The sequence below is a fragment of the Monodelphis domestica genome, chromosome 1 (assembly GCF_027887165.1).
Source record: "Monodelphis domestica isolate mMonDom1 chromosome 1, mMonDom1.pri, whole genome shotgun sequence".
In the NCBI taxonomy this organism is placed as follows: Eukaryota; Metazoa; Chordata; class Mammalia; order Didelphimorphia; family Didelphidae; genus Monodelphis; species Monodelphis domestica.
Window position 1 is genome coordinate 725,957,056 of NC_077227.1, and position 15,076 is coordinate 725,972,131.

The following is a 15,076-nucleotide window of genomic DNA, read 5'->3' on the forward strand; positions in this document are numbered from 1 at the left end:
AAACATGTAAAAGAACATTGAGGACACTGAAAAGTGGATATAAATCAGCAAAGACCAAATAACATTTTTTAAAAAATCATGTAATTTATTGGTGAAATTTGGTAAAAAGTGTAAGTATGGGACACGACACATAAAGCCACCAAGAAGGAAATGGGCTAGACTACCCAGAAAGGGACAATAATGCCAATTAGACAAATTACTTCATTTTACAAGGCATACTTGGAAATCACAGAAACATATATATCAATGACTGAGATAGTTCTTTAAAGAAAATTGGGTTCCAATGCAATGGGAAATAAAAACCGTAGCTCATGAATTCTAAGCACAGGTGCAGATAAACCTCAAGATAAAAGTCATCTGGCAAATGCATGCCTGATATGTAGAAGGACCTATAGTAGAATGGACCATGGCACTGAATATTACAACTAAATCCAGGAGGTTACTGGCAAAAGTCTGATCAGTACTGAATGCATATACTCTAGCAACATGCCCTATTAGCAGAAAGACTGGGCCTGATCCTTCCCAGGTTCTCAACTGTTACAATTCCAAATGTACAAAGGATTCTAGCTCTGACCATAAAAACTTCATTCAGCTTCAAACTGACTTTCAAAAACATAGGGTAGATAAAAAAAATCTGGAATGAAATGAATCAGAGAAAGAAGAAATAATCCACAGACAAGTAATGTAAGATTTTAAGGAGTATAAAAGAATCTTATCAAAATTTCTTTTTAAAAATTAACCCAAAAAAAATCATCACAGAAAAAGGACATTTAGTCTTCATTTCCAAGTTTCAAGCCAGATTCTCACTCCTGAAAAAAATACTTAGAAGAAAAATTTCTGGGGAAACTGGCCCCAAAATTTCCAAACAACTATTCAGCATAACAACACTCCATGAGAGAGTTTTGGGAATGAAATGATCTTAAGTTCTTTGCGTTATTTCAGCATAAAAAACAGCCTTTCCCTCAACTCAAAAACTGAGAAGATGAAATTTCCTATTTTTACTGGAAACATGGGTCTGACAATGCAACATCACAGTTCCCCCAAAAGGTTAAACTTCCTCAATGCCATATAATTCTTTCGCCTTCTCTTTTTCTTTAGGCAAACCTAGGAACCTCTAAGCAGTTGAGATCCTAGTCTAATATAATACTACATTTAGGTGGCAAGTATTGGCTAAAGAAACTCCACAATTTACTGAACAAAACAGAGATAATTTTCTCAACTAAGAAGGCAAGACCACATCTGTTCAAACTGAATAATGAAACAAAGTCCCAAATTGATTAAATTCCTGAATGCATGACAAAGTTAATAAGTTCAGAGGAGGATGCACGTAGGCTGTTCAAGTTGAAAGAGGGGGGACTTGAGGGGACCCTGAAGCAATTGGTCCTATTGAAGGGGAAGGATTGGCATGATCAAGGTAAAGGTAAGGAGATAGTTCATAGGTTGGCGAGATTGTTCAGACTTTAGCACAAAGCCAAGTGTTTCAACCTAAAAGAGTTAAGGTTGGATAGCTAACTTAGTACTAGATTGTTTTGAGTCTTGAACACCATGCAGGAAAACCTGGATTTATTTGGAGACAATGGGAGATTTTTGAGCAGAAGAATGAGATGAAAGGAATGTTTTAGGAAAGTGAAGCTGTCATCTGTGCAAGGTGAAGGTTTGGAAGGGAGAAAGAATCTGGTGGTAACAAAGGCCGCTACAACAAGCAAGGTGTGAGATGAGGAGAACTGGATCAGGATAATGGCAATGGAAACTACAAAAAGAAACTAACAAAGCAAGGCTAGAGGTGAGAGACATGTTAAAGGAAGAATCGATATGGTTCTTTCTGAGGAGTAAGGGGGCCTGGATAATAGGGAGAATGAATTGTGATCCTAAAAAAACAGGTTAAGTCAAGCTCGAGGAGACAGTCTGAAAGGCCAGGGAGTCTGGTTCCAAGTGACAGGGAGCCAGGCATCCAAGGAGAAACATGCAGCCAGTAGCTCTAGATACCAGATGGGGACTTAGAAGGGAGGTGGGGCTTAAAGATACAAAGTCCCACAGTGAATGAGTTCCCTGAGTACATAGAGACAATAGCAGAACGACTAAGTGCTGAAGAATATTCACTGTTCAAAGGGAGCAGATGGAGAGAAGCAAAGGGTACCAAAGAGGAGCAGCTGGAGAGGTAGGAGAAGAATAAGGCTTAGCATAATATCACAAACCCAAGGGAACAAGGATAGAATTTCGAATGCCACTTGCTTGAGGAGCTAGGCAGAGAAAGGAGAACAGGATGGTCACAGAAGTAACAGAGGCAGACAAATGGAAAAAATGTGCTCTGTGTATGGGGACAGAAAGGGAAAACTAATAAAGTGAGGAAGCAATTAAAAATGCTAAAGAATAAATGGGGAAGGGTGATAACTAAAAAAGAAAGCTCCTGGGAACAGGCAGAAAAAACTGGAGAAAGATTCTGGGCAGTGGAGTTAATTCTAAAAGGAAGAAACATTTCTTCCTCCAAATGCAGTGAGGAATGACACAAAGATACTGACTAGTTAAAGCCGAGATAAGGCTTAGTGAAAATATGCATATTAGGGAGCCTTGATCTTTTCAGTAAGGGAAGTATTAATTTTAATAAAATTAAAAAAAAATCAACTTAAGAAAAGTAGTTCTCACAATTTCAAAGCAGGAGAGAATTCATGCAACAATCTGAACTGAGCCTTCTGCAAGCTTCCCTACAATGCCCTGGCTTCTCTCTCACCTGATTCCCTGGGTTTCCCTGAGGTAAGCTATTCTGCTCTGGGTTTCACTTTACCCAAAGTCCAGAGTCCCTATAACAATGCAATAAAAACAATTATCTTGTGACCAACTTCCTTCAATGTTTCCAGCAGGGAAAATCACCTCCTTGCCTCTTGGAAATTTCCACTACATAGATCTTAACATCCCTGACACACAAGGAGCAGAGAAGCAGGACAGCTCTGTCTCAGAACCACCAAAGGATCAAAGGTTCCAGAATCCCTGCAAACAGACCAAGTCTGACTGGATGAGAAGTTCTTGAGAACATTTTAAAAGGCAACAATCAATGACAAGTGCAAAGTGGGTTAGGTGGGAAATCTGCTTCTCAAAAACCTTTTGATAAAATGATGTGATTTTCATGTGCAAATTTCTACTGTGCGTGTGGGTGAAATTGTGGACATTTATAAATGAACATCTTAAAATTCTAAAACATCTCTACTCAAGGGCTTAGCTCCCACAACCCAGAGCTGAATATATATATTCAGTGCAATTGGAGGGACGTTGTTTCCCTCATTTGTAGTTTTCCTGAAGCAATTTGCAAACATTAGAAAGACTGAACAATCTGCACTTGATGAGCAGGAACTCACATGCGGAGAAGATCTCTCCTGTTTGGAAGCTCTCCCACTTCAGCCATTACCATCTCTTAAATGAGTAATTCACCCTCCCTACCCTGGATCTGCTCAAGTCAGCAGAGAAGAGCAGTCAAAGAGTGCAATATTTTCTGCTAAGGCAAACCTTTTTACCACCAAGCCCTAGAGCAGAGGGCACAATAATAGCCCATCCTGGGCCAGGACTTTCCTTTGGTGACAGCCCAGGAAGTTCTTGTGTCTCTTCAGTCGCCCTCAGAGGAGGAAAGAATGGAAGAAAACAGCACACAACCAGCAAACAGAAGGAGTTTGATTTTATCAAAGTGCAGGTGCAAAGAAGAAACCATTCCCTGCCTTGACTGGCCCAGACTCGCCAGAGATCCAGCTCAGGGAGAGAGGTTCTACCCAGGTCAGGCACCATTCTTCAGGCTCTTGTACTTCAGGACACAAAGCAGTAGGGCAGGCACGTTTTTCAGGGTGAAATCAGATCTAAAACAACAACCACAATAACTCGGCTCATTTCTAAGAATTCTCTGTGGCTGATAGCTGTCTGTGATTTTGAAAAATTGCACATAAATACAAAAATGGCTCTGCAAACTTAAATAAATACAACTATAGGAATAGTTAGATGAGCAGCAAAACTATCCTCGAAGTCAGACTTAAAAAAATTTAGGGGACAGCAAAGTGGCTCAATGGATAGAAAGCCAGGCTTAGAGTCAGAAGGTCCTAGGTTCAAATGTGACCTCAGACACTTCCTAGATATGGGACCCTGGACAAATCACCTAACCCCATTGCCTAGCCCTTATCACTCTTCTGCCTTGGAACCAATACTTAGTATTCTAAGACAGAAGGCAAAGGTTAAAGAAAAAAAAAGCAATCTAGAGCTTGACGGTGCCAAGGGCCAGTGAACTTGAGAGGGCAGCAGACCTGGGTAGAATTCTGAAACTGGCCCATGAAGCCTTCTCAGCTAAAGTGGAGGGACCATGCCTGGTTTTTTTCTATAGACAGCAAATAGCAGCAAAGGGGCTTTTCTTAGTTATCAACTAAGACCACCCAAAGGTAAGCTCCATGCCATTCCTTATCAGTGCTAAGAACAAGGAGAAGAAGAGGGTCTATATGGTGGCCGTAGAGAAGTGGAAGCATATCAGAGCTCTTCTTGCAAGAGAGACTTGAGGAGGAGAGCTTGATCAAGTTCACCGGCCTCTGGTCAATCTGAAACTTGCCCTGGTCCCACCCCAGTAAGGAGGTATGGATACTTTTCTCCCTCATAGAAATCAGATGTTCCAAGCATATGAGTTAAGTCAACACCTGTTAATTGAATGCTCACTATGCTTTGAACATTTGGCTTAGAAAAATCACAAAATCAATGCTCTCCCTAAGCTGTTTTGTTCTTAGAGACAGCTAGATGGCATGGTGGATAGGGAAATGAGCATTAAATCAGGGAGACCTAAATTCAAATTAACCCTCAAGACAGTTCATACTTTGCAGCTCTGGGCAAGTCTATCTCTGCCTTTTTCTCATTTGTAAAATGAGAATAGCAGCACTTACTTCCCAGGGTGGTTTTAAGGATCAAATGAGATCGTATTTGTAAAGTGCTTTGCAAAACTCAAAGAGCTTTATCTATTTAGCCATTTCATTAACTTATTTCTAACTTTTAGGTGCTGCCTAATTGTCCTTCTAGAGATTCTAATTTCTTACCTTTTGGTCCAAACGTTGGTAGTCACTGGCCTTTGGCCTCCTGGTAACTTTGGCTCTCTTTCCTTCCAAGGCAAAAGCAATGATCTGGGGGGAAAAAAAGATATTCTAAATGATTTTTAAAATGTTCTGTAAATAGGAACATTTTCAAGCTTTGATATCAGAGGTAACCATTCCTGAGATTAGTGCTTAAAATTCTATAGAAACAATGGGCAAAATGAATGCTGGAGGGGCAAAGTAGGGACACTAATCCACTGCTGGTGGAGTTGTGAATTGATCCAACCATTCTGGAGGGCAATTTGGAACTATGCCCAAAGGGCAATAAAAGACTGTCTGTCCTTCGATCCAGCCAAAGCACTGCTGGGTTTGTACCCCAAAGAGATAATAAGGAAAAAGACTTGTACAAGAATATTCATAGCTGCGCTCTTTGTGGTGGCCAAAAATTGGAAAATGAAGGGATGCCCTTCAATTGGGGAATGGCTAAACAAATTGTGGTATATGTTGGTGATGGAATACTATTGTGCTAAAAGGAATAATAAAGTGGAGGAATTCCATGGGAACTGGAACCACCTCCAGGAAGTGATGCAGAGTGAAAGGAGCAGAACCAGGAGAACATTGTACACAGAGACTGACACACTGGCACAATCAAACGTAATGGACTTCTCCATTAGTGGCAATGCAATGTCCCTGAACAATCTGCAGGGATCTAGGAGAAAAAACACTATGCACAAGCAGAGGACAAACTGTGGGAGTAAAAACACTGAGGAAAAGCAACTGCTTGACAGCAGGGGTTGAGGGGATATGACTGAGAAGAGACTCTAAATGAACACTCTAATGCAAATACCAACAACATGGAAATGGGTTTGAATCAAGAACACTTGTGATACCCAGTGGAATCACACATCAGCTATGGGATAGGTGGGGGGAGGGGGAGAGAAAATGATTTTTGTCTCCAATGAATAATGCTTGGAAATGACCAAATAAAATAATGTTATAAAAAAATAATAAAATAAAATCTTACCAAAAAAAAAAAGAAACAATGGGCAATTTTCCTGTCTGGTCACAAAACAGAAGTTTTTATTTACCTATAGTTGTTATTTATCTATAATGTAATCTTTACATACTTTCGGGCACCTAGGTGGCTCAGTGTATCCACTGTGCCAGGCCTGGAATCAAGAAGATTCATCTCTTGAGTTCAAATCTGGACTTAGACACTGTGTGGCCCTGGGCAAGTCACTTTTTGCCTCAGTTTCCTCATCTGTAAAATGAGCTGGAGAAGGAAATGGCAAATCACACCAGTGTGTTTGCCAAGAAAACCTCAAACAGGATCACAAAGAGTTGGACACAATTGAACAACAAAAAGTTTTCTACATATTCTGATGACTATCTCAGAATAAGTAAGCATTAGTTTTTGCAATATTAAGTTCATGTTTCTAAAATAAAGTATTTTGAAGATATGCTTAAATTCATCTTAACTACTGACTACTTTTAATCAGGGGAATCTACACCATTTAATACAAGAGTTCTAATTTTGTTTCTATGGTGAATCCCTTAGGTAGACTTGTGAAGCCTAGGGTTTCCTTTCTCAGAATTTTGACTGGTTACTATTAGGTCTGTATCATAATGAGACTAAAAAAAAAAAGGAAAGGACCTACTTGTACAAAAATATTTATAGCAGTTCTTTTTGTGGTGGCAAAGAACTGGAAATGGAAGGAAAGGATGTCCATCAATTGGGGAATAGCAGAGCAAACTGTGGTATATTTTGGTGATGGGATACTATTGGGCTATAAGAACCAATGAACAGGATGATTTCTGAAAAAGCTGCAAAGACCTACATACAAAGTGAAATAAGCAGAACCTGACGAACACTGTACACAGTTAACAGCAATACTGTGGAATAATCAACTGTGATAGACTGAGCTATTCTCAGCAAAGCAATGATCCAGGATAATTGTGAGGGATATATGACAAAGAATGTTATCATCCACCTCCAGAGAAAGAACTGTTGGGATGAATGCAGATCAAAGCATACTACTGTTTACTTTCACTTATTTATGTTTTTATTTGGAGGTTTTGTTTTTATATGAATATTCTCTTACAACAATGACCAATATGAAAGTAAGTTTTGCATGACAATACATGTAAAACCCAGATCAAATTGCTTACCATCAATGGGAAAGAGAGGGAAGGGGGAAAATTTGGATCCAACAATTTTGGGAAACATATGCAAAACACTGTTATTACATATAACTGGGGAAATAAAAATATATTAAAAAATGTTAATCTTAAACATTTTTAATTAAAAAAAAAGGATTCTAGTTGGTTGCCCATATCCATAAGCAAAATGCTCAATTTTAGTTAAAGGTTAGTGAAAATAAAGATGTAATTTTTTTTTTCCTATTAGAGTTCACAGACCCTCTAAAATCCATCCATGGACTTCCTAATGGGTCTCAGTGTTCCCAGGCAACTAGAACTATCAGTTACAGGTAGACTGACAATCTTCATTAGTGGAAGAAAATTCCATTATGTGAGCTCCCTGTATCAATAAAATCACAGGTTCTACCTGCCAGCTCCCCTCTCCAACCAAGCAAAATAGAAATAAAAATAAGATTTCTTAAGGGATTAGCTTGCAAATCTAACCCTATACAATCACAGTAAAAATAAGTTAGCATTTATATAACCCTTTAAATTTTGCAAGCATTTTCACATGACAATATCATATAGTCATATAATTTGACAGCTAAAAATTTTCTTCATACTTTGGGTCATGGCTGAGGGGGACCTCATTAATAATAACATCTCAAACCAAAATGGATGGTAATACCAGTATTAACATTTAAATATTATCATTACAGCACTTACATTTTAAACAAATTTTTAAAATCCCACTTTTGCAACCTGGTTGCTTAATCTTTCTTATTCCAGTTTTATTAGGCTGGAAGTGATACAAATTTCTGAAGTTCTTAGCAAGATTTCACCCTATATCAAGAGGGAGAAGGCAAAGAATCTAGATATCTAAAAGTGAAACCAAGAACAAGAACCTAAGAAAAGTAAACAGCTTTGTTAGAGCCTGGGGTGACAATATGGCTCCTCAACTGAGAGGAATATGAATAACCCAAAATCTCCTTCCTAATTTAACTTTTAACCTACCTTTCTCTTGTTGTGATAGGCAATGTACAAGACAGCTACCAGGATGGCTGCTGTGACCAAGTATGCAAAAAAGTGGCTGCTTTCTGAATTTTCCTTGACTTGACCATTCTCCTCCAAATAAAGATTGCTATGCTCAGTATTGTCTGCTGGAGGATTCACATTGGTGTCTATTTTGGACTCTTCTTTCAAAGGATCACTAGAAATAATCTCATTAGAATCTCCTTTGGTCTCCTGGTCCACTTCTGGGTTGGTCTCCTGGTCCCCTTCTAGGCTGGTTTGTTGGTTCTTTTCTAGGGGGGTCTGCTGGCCTTTTCCTGGGGGGATCTGCTGGCCCCCTTTTAGGTTGGTCTTCTTGCCTTTTTCTGGTGCATTCTGCTGGTCCTCTTTTGGGCTGGTCTTGCTCACTTGTGTGTTATCTGGTTGGTTGCCTTGAGAGCTGGCCGATTGGGCCCCTTTAGCCTCTTGTGTGTCATCTCGTTGGCTGCCTTGAGAGCTGGCTGGCTGGCCCTCTTTAGCCCCCTGTTTGGTATCTGCTTGGCTGACTTGAGAGCTGGCTGGCTGGCCCTCTTTAGCCCCCTGTTTGGTATCTGTTTGGCTGACTTGAGAGCTGGCTGGCTGGTCCTCTTTAGCCCCCTGTTGGTTATCTGGTTGGCTGACTTGAGAGCTGGCTGGCTGGCCCTCTTTAGCCCCCTGTTTGGTATCTGTTTGGCTGACTTGAGAGCTGGCTGGCTGGCCCTCTTTAGCCCCCTGTTTGGTATCTGTTTGGCTGACTTGAGAGCTGGCTGGCTGGCCCTCTTTAGCCCCCTGTTTGGTATCTGTTTGGCTGACTTGAGAGCTGGCTGGCTGGCCCTCTTTAGCCCCCTGTTTGGTATCTGTTTGGCTGACTTGAGAGCTGGCTGGCTGGCCCTCTTTAGCCCCCTGTTTGGTATCTGTTTGGCTGACTTGAGAGCTGGCTGGCTGGCCCTCTTTAGCCCCCTGTTTGGTATCTGTTTGGCTGACTTGAGAGCTGGCTGGCTGGTCCTCTTTAGCCCCCTGTTGGTTATCTGGTTGGCTGACTTGAGAGCTGGCTGGCTGGTCCTCTTTAGCCCCCTCTTGGTTATCTGGTTGGCTGACTTGAGAGCTGGCTGGCTGGCCCTCTTTAGCCCCCTGTTGGTTATCTGGTTGGCTGACTTGAGAGCTGGCCCCTTTGGTCCCTTGAGAGTCGTTGGATTCGGCCTCTTTCCTCTGTTCTGGTTGGCCCTCTTGTGGGCTGTCCTGAAGATCTGTTGCTGGTTCACTCTGGTGGGGCCCTTCTTTACCACTCAGAGAATTGGCTGCAGCCTTAGCACCAGAAACCACGTCTTTAACGGCATCTCCAAGGTCTTTGGGGTTGTTATTCCTCTGGCTGCCACTCTGCCCTCCTTCTCCATCCTTCACCGCTTCTGAAGAAGAAAATGAGAGATGGGGGAGGGGGGGTAATGACACGTGTGTGTGTGTGTGGGGGGGTCGTGATAGGTGGGAGGATTGTGAAAGTGTGTGGGGGTTATGACAGAAGGGAGATAGTGTTAGGGGTGAGGTGTGAGGGTCGAAATAGGTATGTGAGTAGGTGCCGTGACAGGTGTATGGTGGGGGTCATGAGAAGTGTGAGGTCCTGACAGGTGCCAGTATGTGAAAGTATGTGTGTGGCCCTGACGGATTTGAAGAGGTCGTTACAGATGTGTGTGTGTGGGAAGTGGCTTGAGAGATGGGGGGGGGGAGGGTTCGTGACGGAGAACCACAGTCAGTGTCGGCTAGGAGGTAGGGGAAGCGGGGCAGGAAGCCCTGGGGACCCTGGGGCAAGGAGGCAGACAGGGAAAGTCAGCGACGCGGAACGCAAGGGCAGGCGCAATCCAGCCGCGGTCCAGCCGGAAGCCGGGCCCAAAGGAGCAGCTAGCGAGGCCGCAACCCGTAGACCGGCGTTCGGTCAGGGACCGAGGGGGAGCTGGACCGGGATGGGCTTAGGTGCGGGTCTGGGGGTACTTACGGGTCGCGATAGCGATAGCGACACTCCCCAGGAAAGCGAAGCAAAGCAGGAACCGCATCGTGCGGCAGCCACTGTGTTTCCGCCCACATGCAGCCTCGCGAGATCAGCGGGGCTGCGGCGGGACAGTTACGTCACGCATAGTGGCCCCGCCTTGCCCATCTCCGAGTGCGCGAGAGCCAGGCCGAGAGACCATCCCCCCTGGGGCGTGCCGGGCGTGGTCTCCCCAGCTTCCGTGTGATGCAATCCACGCAGTAATCAGGCTTTGGGGCTGCGGCTCTTAGGGGCAGTTAGGTGACCTGGAGCTGGGGTGAACTCCTGGAAGTCGGGCCGATGACTCACGCCTCTCCTGTCCCCCCTCTCCCCTACAGCTGCATCAGGACGGCCGACGGCGTCTCATCTCCCCGGGACTTCAGACTGACCCCCCATTCTGGGCAGAACCTTCCCTCACCCTGCCCTTGGACCACCGCAGGCGGTGCCCTCGCCACTCCGGCTCGTCTCCCCTTGGCCGCCAATGGCTTTCCAAGCCCGGGAGCGACTGTTGGGAACAGACCGGGGCGCTGTTCGGCCTCCGGATCCCTTCCTGACGGCCTTGTCCCTGGTTCTGCGATTCGGTGACCATGACCTTCAGGCTGTTCCCCAGACACGCCCCTCCGCCCCTCCGTGCTGGAGCTTCCTCTTGGGCCGCCCCCCCAAGCCTGGATTGCTTCCCCTGCCTGCTGACCGCCCTGGCTTCCAAGTCCCATCTAAAACCTCCTCTGTGCCCCAGCCCCTCCCTGAGTATTCCCCATTGATCCGGTCTCGTCCCGCTTTGTCTCTGTCCCTTAGCAGGCGTCACCTCGTTTAGATTGGGAGCGCCTGGAGCAGGTGCTGGCTTTTGCCCCTCGGTAGCCCCAGCGCTTAGCATAGCGCCGGGCATAGAGTAGGCGCTTAATAAATATTGCCTTGATTGATTGTTGGTCCACCAATATAATGTGAAGGGAACAAGTCTGCTAGAGAGGAGAGGTCCCGAGAGGGAGTCCGGAGGGAGCCTGGCTGGGGTGGCCGGGAAGGAGGGACTCCAGATCTGGGAGTCTCCAGATAATGAGAGCATCCTACTTGCGTGTAAAGTCCTAGAGACTAGAATCCTTCAGCAAACAATAACAAAACTTTAGGCAGCATGGGCTAGAGAAGGGAAAGCTGGCTTAGCGCTCCAGAAGATTGGGGTTCCAGTTTTGCTTCTGTGCTATCCTGGGCCAGTCGGACCCCTCTCAGTGTCCCTAGGCAACTTTCTAAGACCCTCGTGGCAGAGAACAGGTCTGCTGCATTGGGAAAGGGAGTTTCCTCACCTGGAGGTTCCTACAGTAATGGAATCACAGGCCAGAAACACCCAACTCGAAATGATAGAACAAAATTATTCCTTCTCTTAGGGCTGTTACTCCCCCTCCCTGTCCCCCATGCTGTAAAGCTCTCAGGTCTCAGGTAAGATGGATGGTAGCTGTTCACTGTCTTAAATAAAGACCTAGAAAAGCCTAGAAAGAAACCCTTGACTAGTTTCCCCTTTCTGGCTTTACTCGGCTGGATCCAAGAAGAAGGGAAGCCAATCCTGATTTCCTAGAACAGTTCCAGAGAAGATCTGTTTCCAGAAGGGGGAGAATCAGGGTGTTCTCAGAGCTAAAATTAGACTAGGTTAACAAGGACTTTGCCTTGGGGCACTTAACAGGGCCATACTGGCAAGCTAGCTAAAGGCATCAAAGCTGGTACCTCCTCATGAATAGTTGGTGAAAAGAAGTTACCAGAGGGGGAGTGCTCACCTGTCCACTCTGTTGCCCCCAGCATAAGGAGGTCCAGGGACTCCCTGTTCCTTTTAGTCAATAAATATTTGTGAAGTGCCTGCTATGTGCCAGACGCCATGCTAAAGCATAGGTGAAACAAAAACCAAAAACCAGTCCCTGCACTCATGGAGTTACAATCTTTTAATTTTTTTTTTTTAAGTTTTAAAAAATCCTTACATTCTATCTTAGAATGGAAAGTAAGTATAGGGGCCAAAGCAAAAGAGCAGTAAAGGCCAGGCAGTTGGGGGTAAAGTGACTTATCCAGGATCACACAGCTAGGAAGTATCTGAGGTCAAATTTGAATCCAGGATCTCCCATCTCCAGGCCTGGCTTTCTATCCACTGTAATACTTTGTAATTCTAGGATACAAACTCCTTTTAATTCGTTTTTACTCCCCTTAATTCTTTAGGATAAAATACAAACTCCTTAACACTTTCACAGTAGGGTTCTGGACAATCCTTTCTGATTTATTTTTTATTATTCCTGTTAACATGTCAGACCACTGATTCTCCAAGTGGGGTCAAGGGATCCCTAGGGATTCTCAAGACCCTTTAGGGGATAGCAAGGTGATCTCCATTGTCAAAACTATTTTCATAATGATGTTAAGATGTTTTAATTTGCAGTATGGTAAACGTCAATAGATAGAATGCACAGAAATGAAAACTCTTGGGGGGCAGTCCTCTCTCATTTTTAAGAAAGTAATGGAGTTCTGCACTAGACCAGGCCACCTTTATGACCTGTTAGGTGTTCCTCCAGCCCCACGTTCCATTCTCTGTCTCAGTCTGTTTGCATAGGTTGTTTTCTAGGCCTGAACAGTACTTTCTCCTTACCAGAATCCTTAACTTCCTTTCAGGCCCAGCTCAGGGGCAACCTCCAACTAGAAACCTTTTCTCGATTTCTTGTAGTTATCAGAGTTCTCTCCTACCTCTCCCTCCTCCTGTTCCCAATTATCATGCATATACTTACCTGTCTCCCTTGGGAGATGATGAACTCACTAAAAACAAAATGGGGAACAAAAAAAGAAGGGTCCAGACCACAGCCTTGGGGGATCCCTACAGTTTATGGGCATGACATGGATTAAAGACCAAGTAAAGGAGACTGAGGAAGAGAAGTTGGATAGATAGGAGAACCAGGAGAAAATAGTCATGAAAACCCAGAGAAGGGAATGTATACAGGAGAACGTGATTGACTGTTTATTAGATGGGATAGAGAGGTTTAGTGTGTGTCCTCTGGCTCTCTCTTCTAGGGACAGGAAAGCTACATTTTCCCATCAGGGTTCAGGGGTAATCTTAGGGGTTATGGACTATTTCTGCTATCAATTCCTTTTTAAAATGAAATTAATGAAATTAATTGATTTAGACTATTTTCCCATAGTTACAAGAATCATGTTCTTTCCCTCCTCTACTCTCTCCCATAGCCAATGAGCAATTCCACTGGGTTTTACATGGGTCATTGACCCAGACCTTTTTCCATATTATTCATACTTGCATTAGGGTGATTGTTTAGAGTACATCCCCATCAAACCATGTGATCAAGCAGTCGTTTTTCTTCTGTATTTCTACTCCCACAGTTTCTTGCTATCCATTGCTTGAGATGTCACTGGTTGTGTAGCATCAAGGGCCCCTCCCAATCACCCCCTGTACCTAATTGGTAATAATACAAGGAGGGGGGTAAGGGAGAGAAGGTAATGTAGAGTTGAGCCAGCTCTCCAAGAAATAACCAAGGGATGGAAGAATAGAGGTCCCAAATGAGAATGAATAACAGGTTTAGGCATTATAAGGCATAGGGAAAGATGAAATGATGAAAGGTTCTGATTAGATAAAGGATGAAGGCATAACCTCTGTGTGTGGCTGAGCTAAAGCAGAGCAGAGGAGTGGAAATTGAGTAGATTTAGGAATTAGGTCATCGGGGCATTTGAGGGGTCTTCAGTACATAGGTTGAAGTCCCTTAGTATGAAGCCGGAGGAAGGAAGACTGAGCTCAAAGAGCTGTTAGGGAGTAAAATCTATTGTTGTCCTCTTTGGCCAGACCAGAGAGTATGCTGTAAGATACTTTGCCTTTCAGCTGGGAGTAGTTTGGGTGCCCAAAGGGTCAGAAAATGAACAGTGGCATACAAAAGGTTTAGAGGGGCAGCTGGGTGGTGCAGTGGATAGAGAGTTAGGCCTAGTAGAGTCAAAAGGTCCAGAATTTAAATGTGGACCCACACTTCTTAGCTATGAGACTCTGGACAAGTCTCAACCCCCATTGCCTAGCCCTCACTGCTCTTCTGCTTTGGAACTGATACTTGTATTCATTCCGAGACAGAAGGTAAGGGTTTAAAAAAAGGATGAAGAAGTTGGAACTCACTAAGTGACCAACCAAATTTCTGTTTGGAGACTGGGATGATTAGATGAGGCATGTTCCTTTCCAAAGGGTGATTTGGTGACTTTTTACAACATTCTCAAAAATGAGTCATTGAGGGTGGGAAGGTTCCAGAGAAAATGGTGAAGAATCTGGAAAAAGTAAAGTGAGGGGCGAAGAACCTGGCAATGGAAGAACCCCCCAAAGAAGGAAGAATCCTGCTGGCAGTTAGTACCTTTTCTCTGAGATGGAAGCTTCCAGCTGACAAGAAGGGCTTCTGCTAATAGTGTTTGGTTGCCTGGATAAAGACTAAACCAGGTCATTAGGGAAGAACTGAATTATCTCCGAGTACAGAGATTACTTTCAAATCACCCTGTCCATAAGGGCAGCTAGGTGGCACAGTGGATGGAGCTCTGAGCCTGGAGTTAGGAAGACCAAAATTCAGATCTGACCTTAGACACTTCCCAGCTGTGTGACCCTGGGCAAGTCACTTAACCCCCACTGCCCAGCCCTTACCACTCTTCTGCCTTGGAACCAACACACAGTATTAATTCTAAGCCAGAAGTTAAAGGTTTATTTTTTTAAGCATTTGTAAGCAGGAAGAGAAGAATCAGGATCTGTTTGAGGGAAGGGGTGGTTGCAACAGGTATGGTTAGACCCTTTCAGGTTAAACATGATGTTGGATTTGTAAAATTTAAGTTATATCCCTACTAATAAAAATATGATATT

The 15,076-nt window shown here is 43.8% G+C and overlaps 1 protein-coding gene across 2 annotated transcripts; it reads right to left on the reverse strand.

Annotated features, from left to right (window-relative positions):
• Positions 1-64: 64 nt before the first annotated feature.
• TGOLN2 (trans-golgi network protein 2) lies at positions 65-11,141 on the reverse strand. Of its 2 annotated transcripts, XM_007477786.3 has the most exons (4): positions 10,198-11,141; positions 8,196-9,616; positions 5,049-5,132; positions 65-3,839 (listed from the first exon to the last, which is right to left on the reverse strand). In XM_007477786.3, the coding sequence occupies exons 1-4, from the start codon at positions 10,253-10,255 to the stop codon at positions 3,834-3,836; spliced, it is 1,569 nt and encodes a 522-aa protein (XP_007477848.2). In that variant the 5' UTR covers positions 10,256-11,141; the 3' UTR covers positions 65-3,833. The 2 variants fall into 2 exon arrangements, with proteins under 2 accessions (XP_007477848.2, XP_056669515.1); XM_056813537.1 differs by having other exon boundaries at positions 65-5,132; positions 10,198-10,366.
• Positions 11,142-15,076: the final 3,935 nt, after the last annotated feature.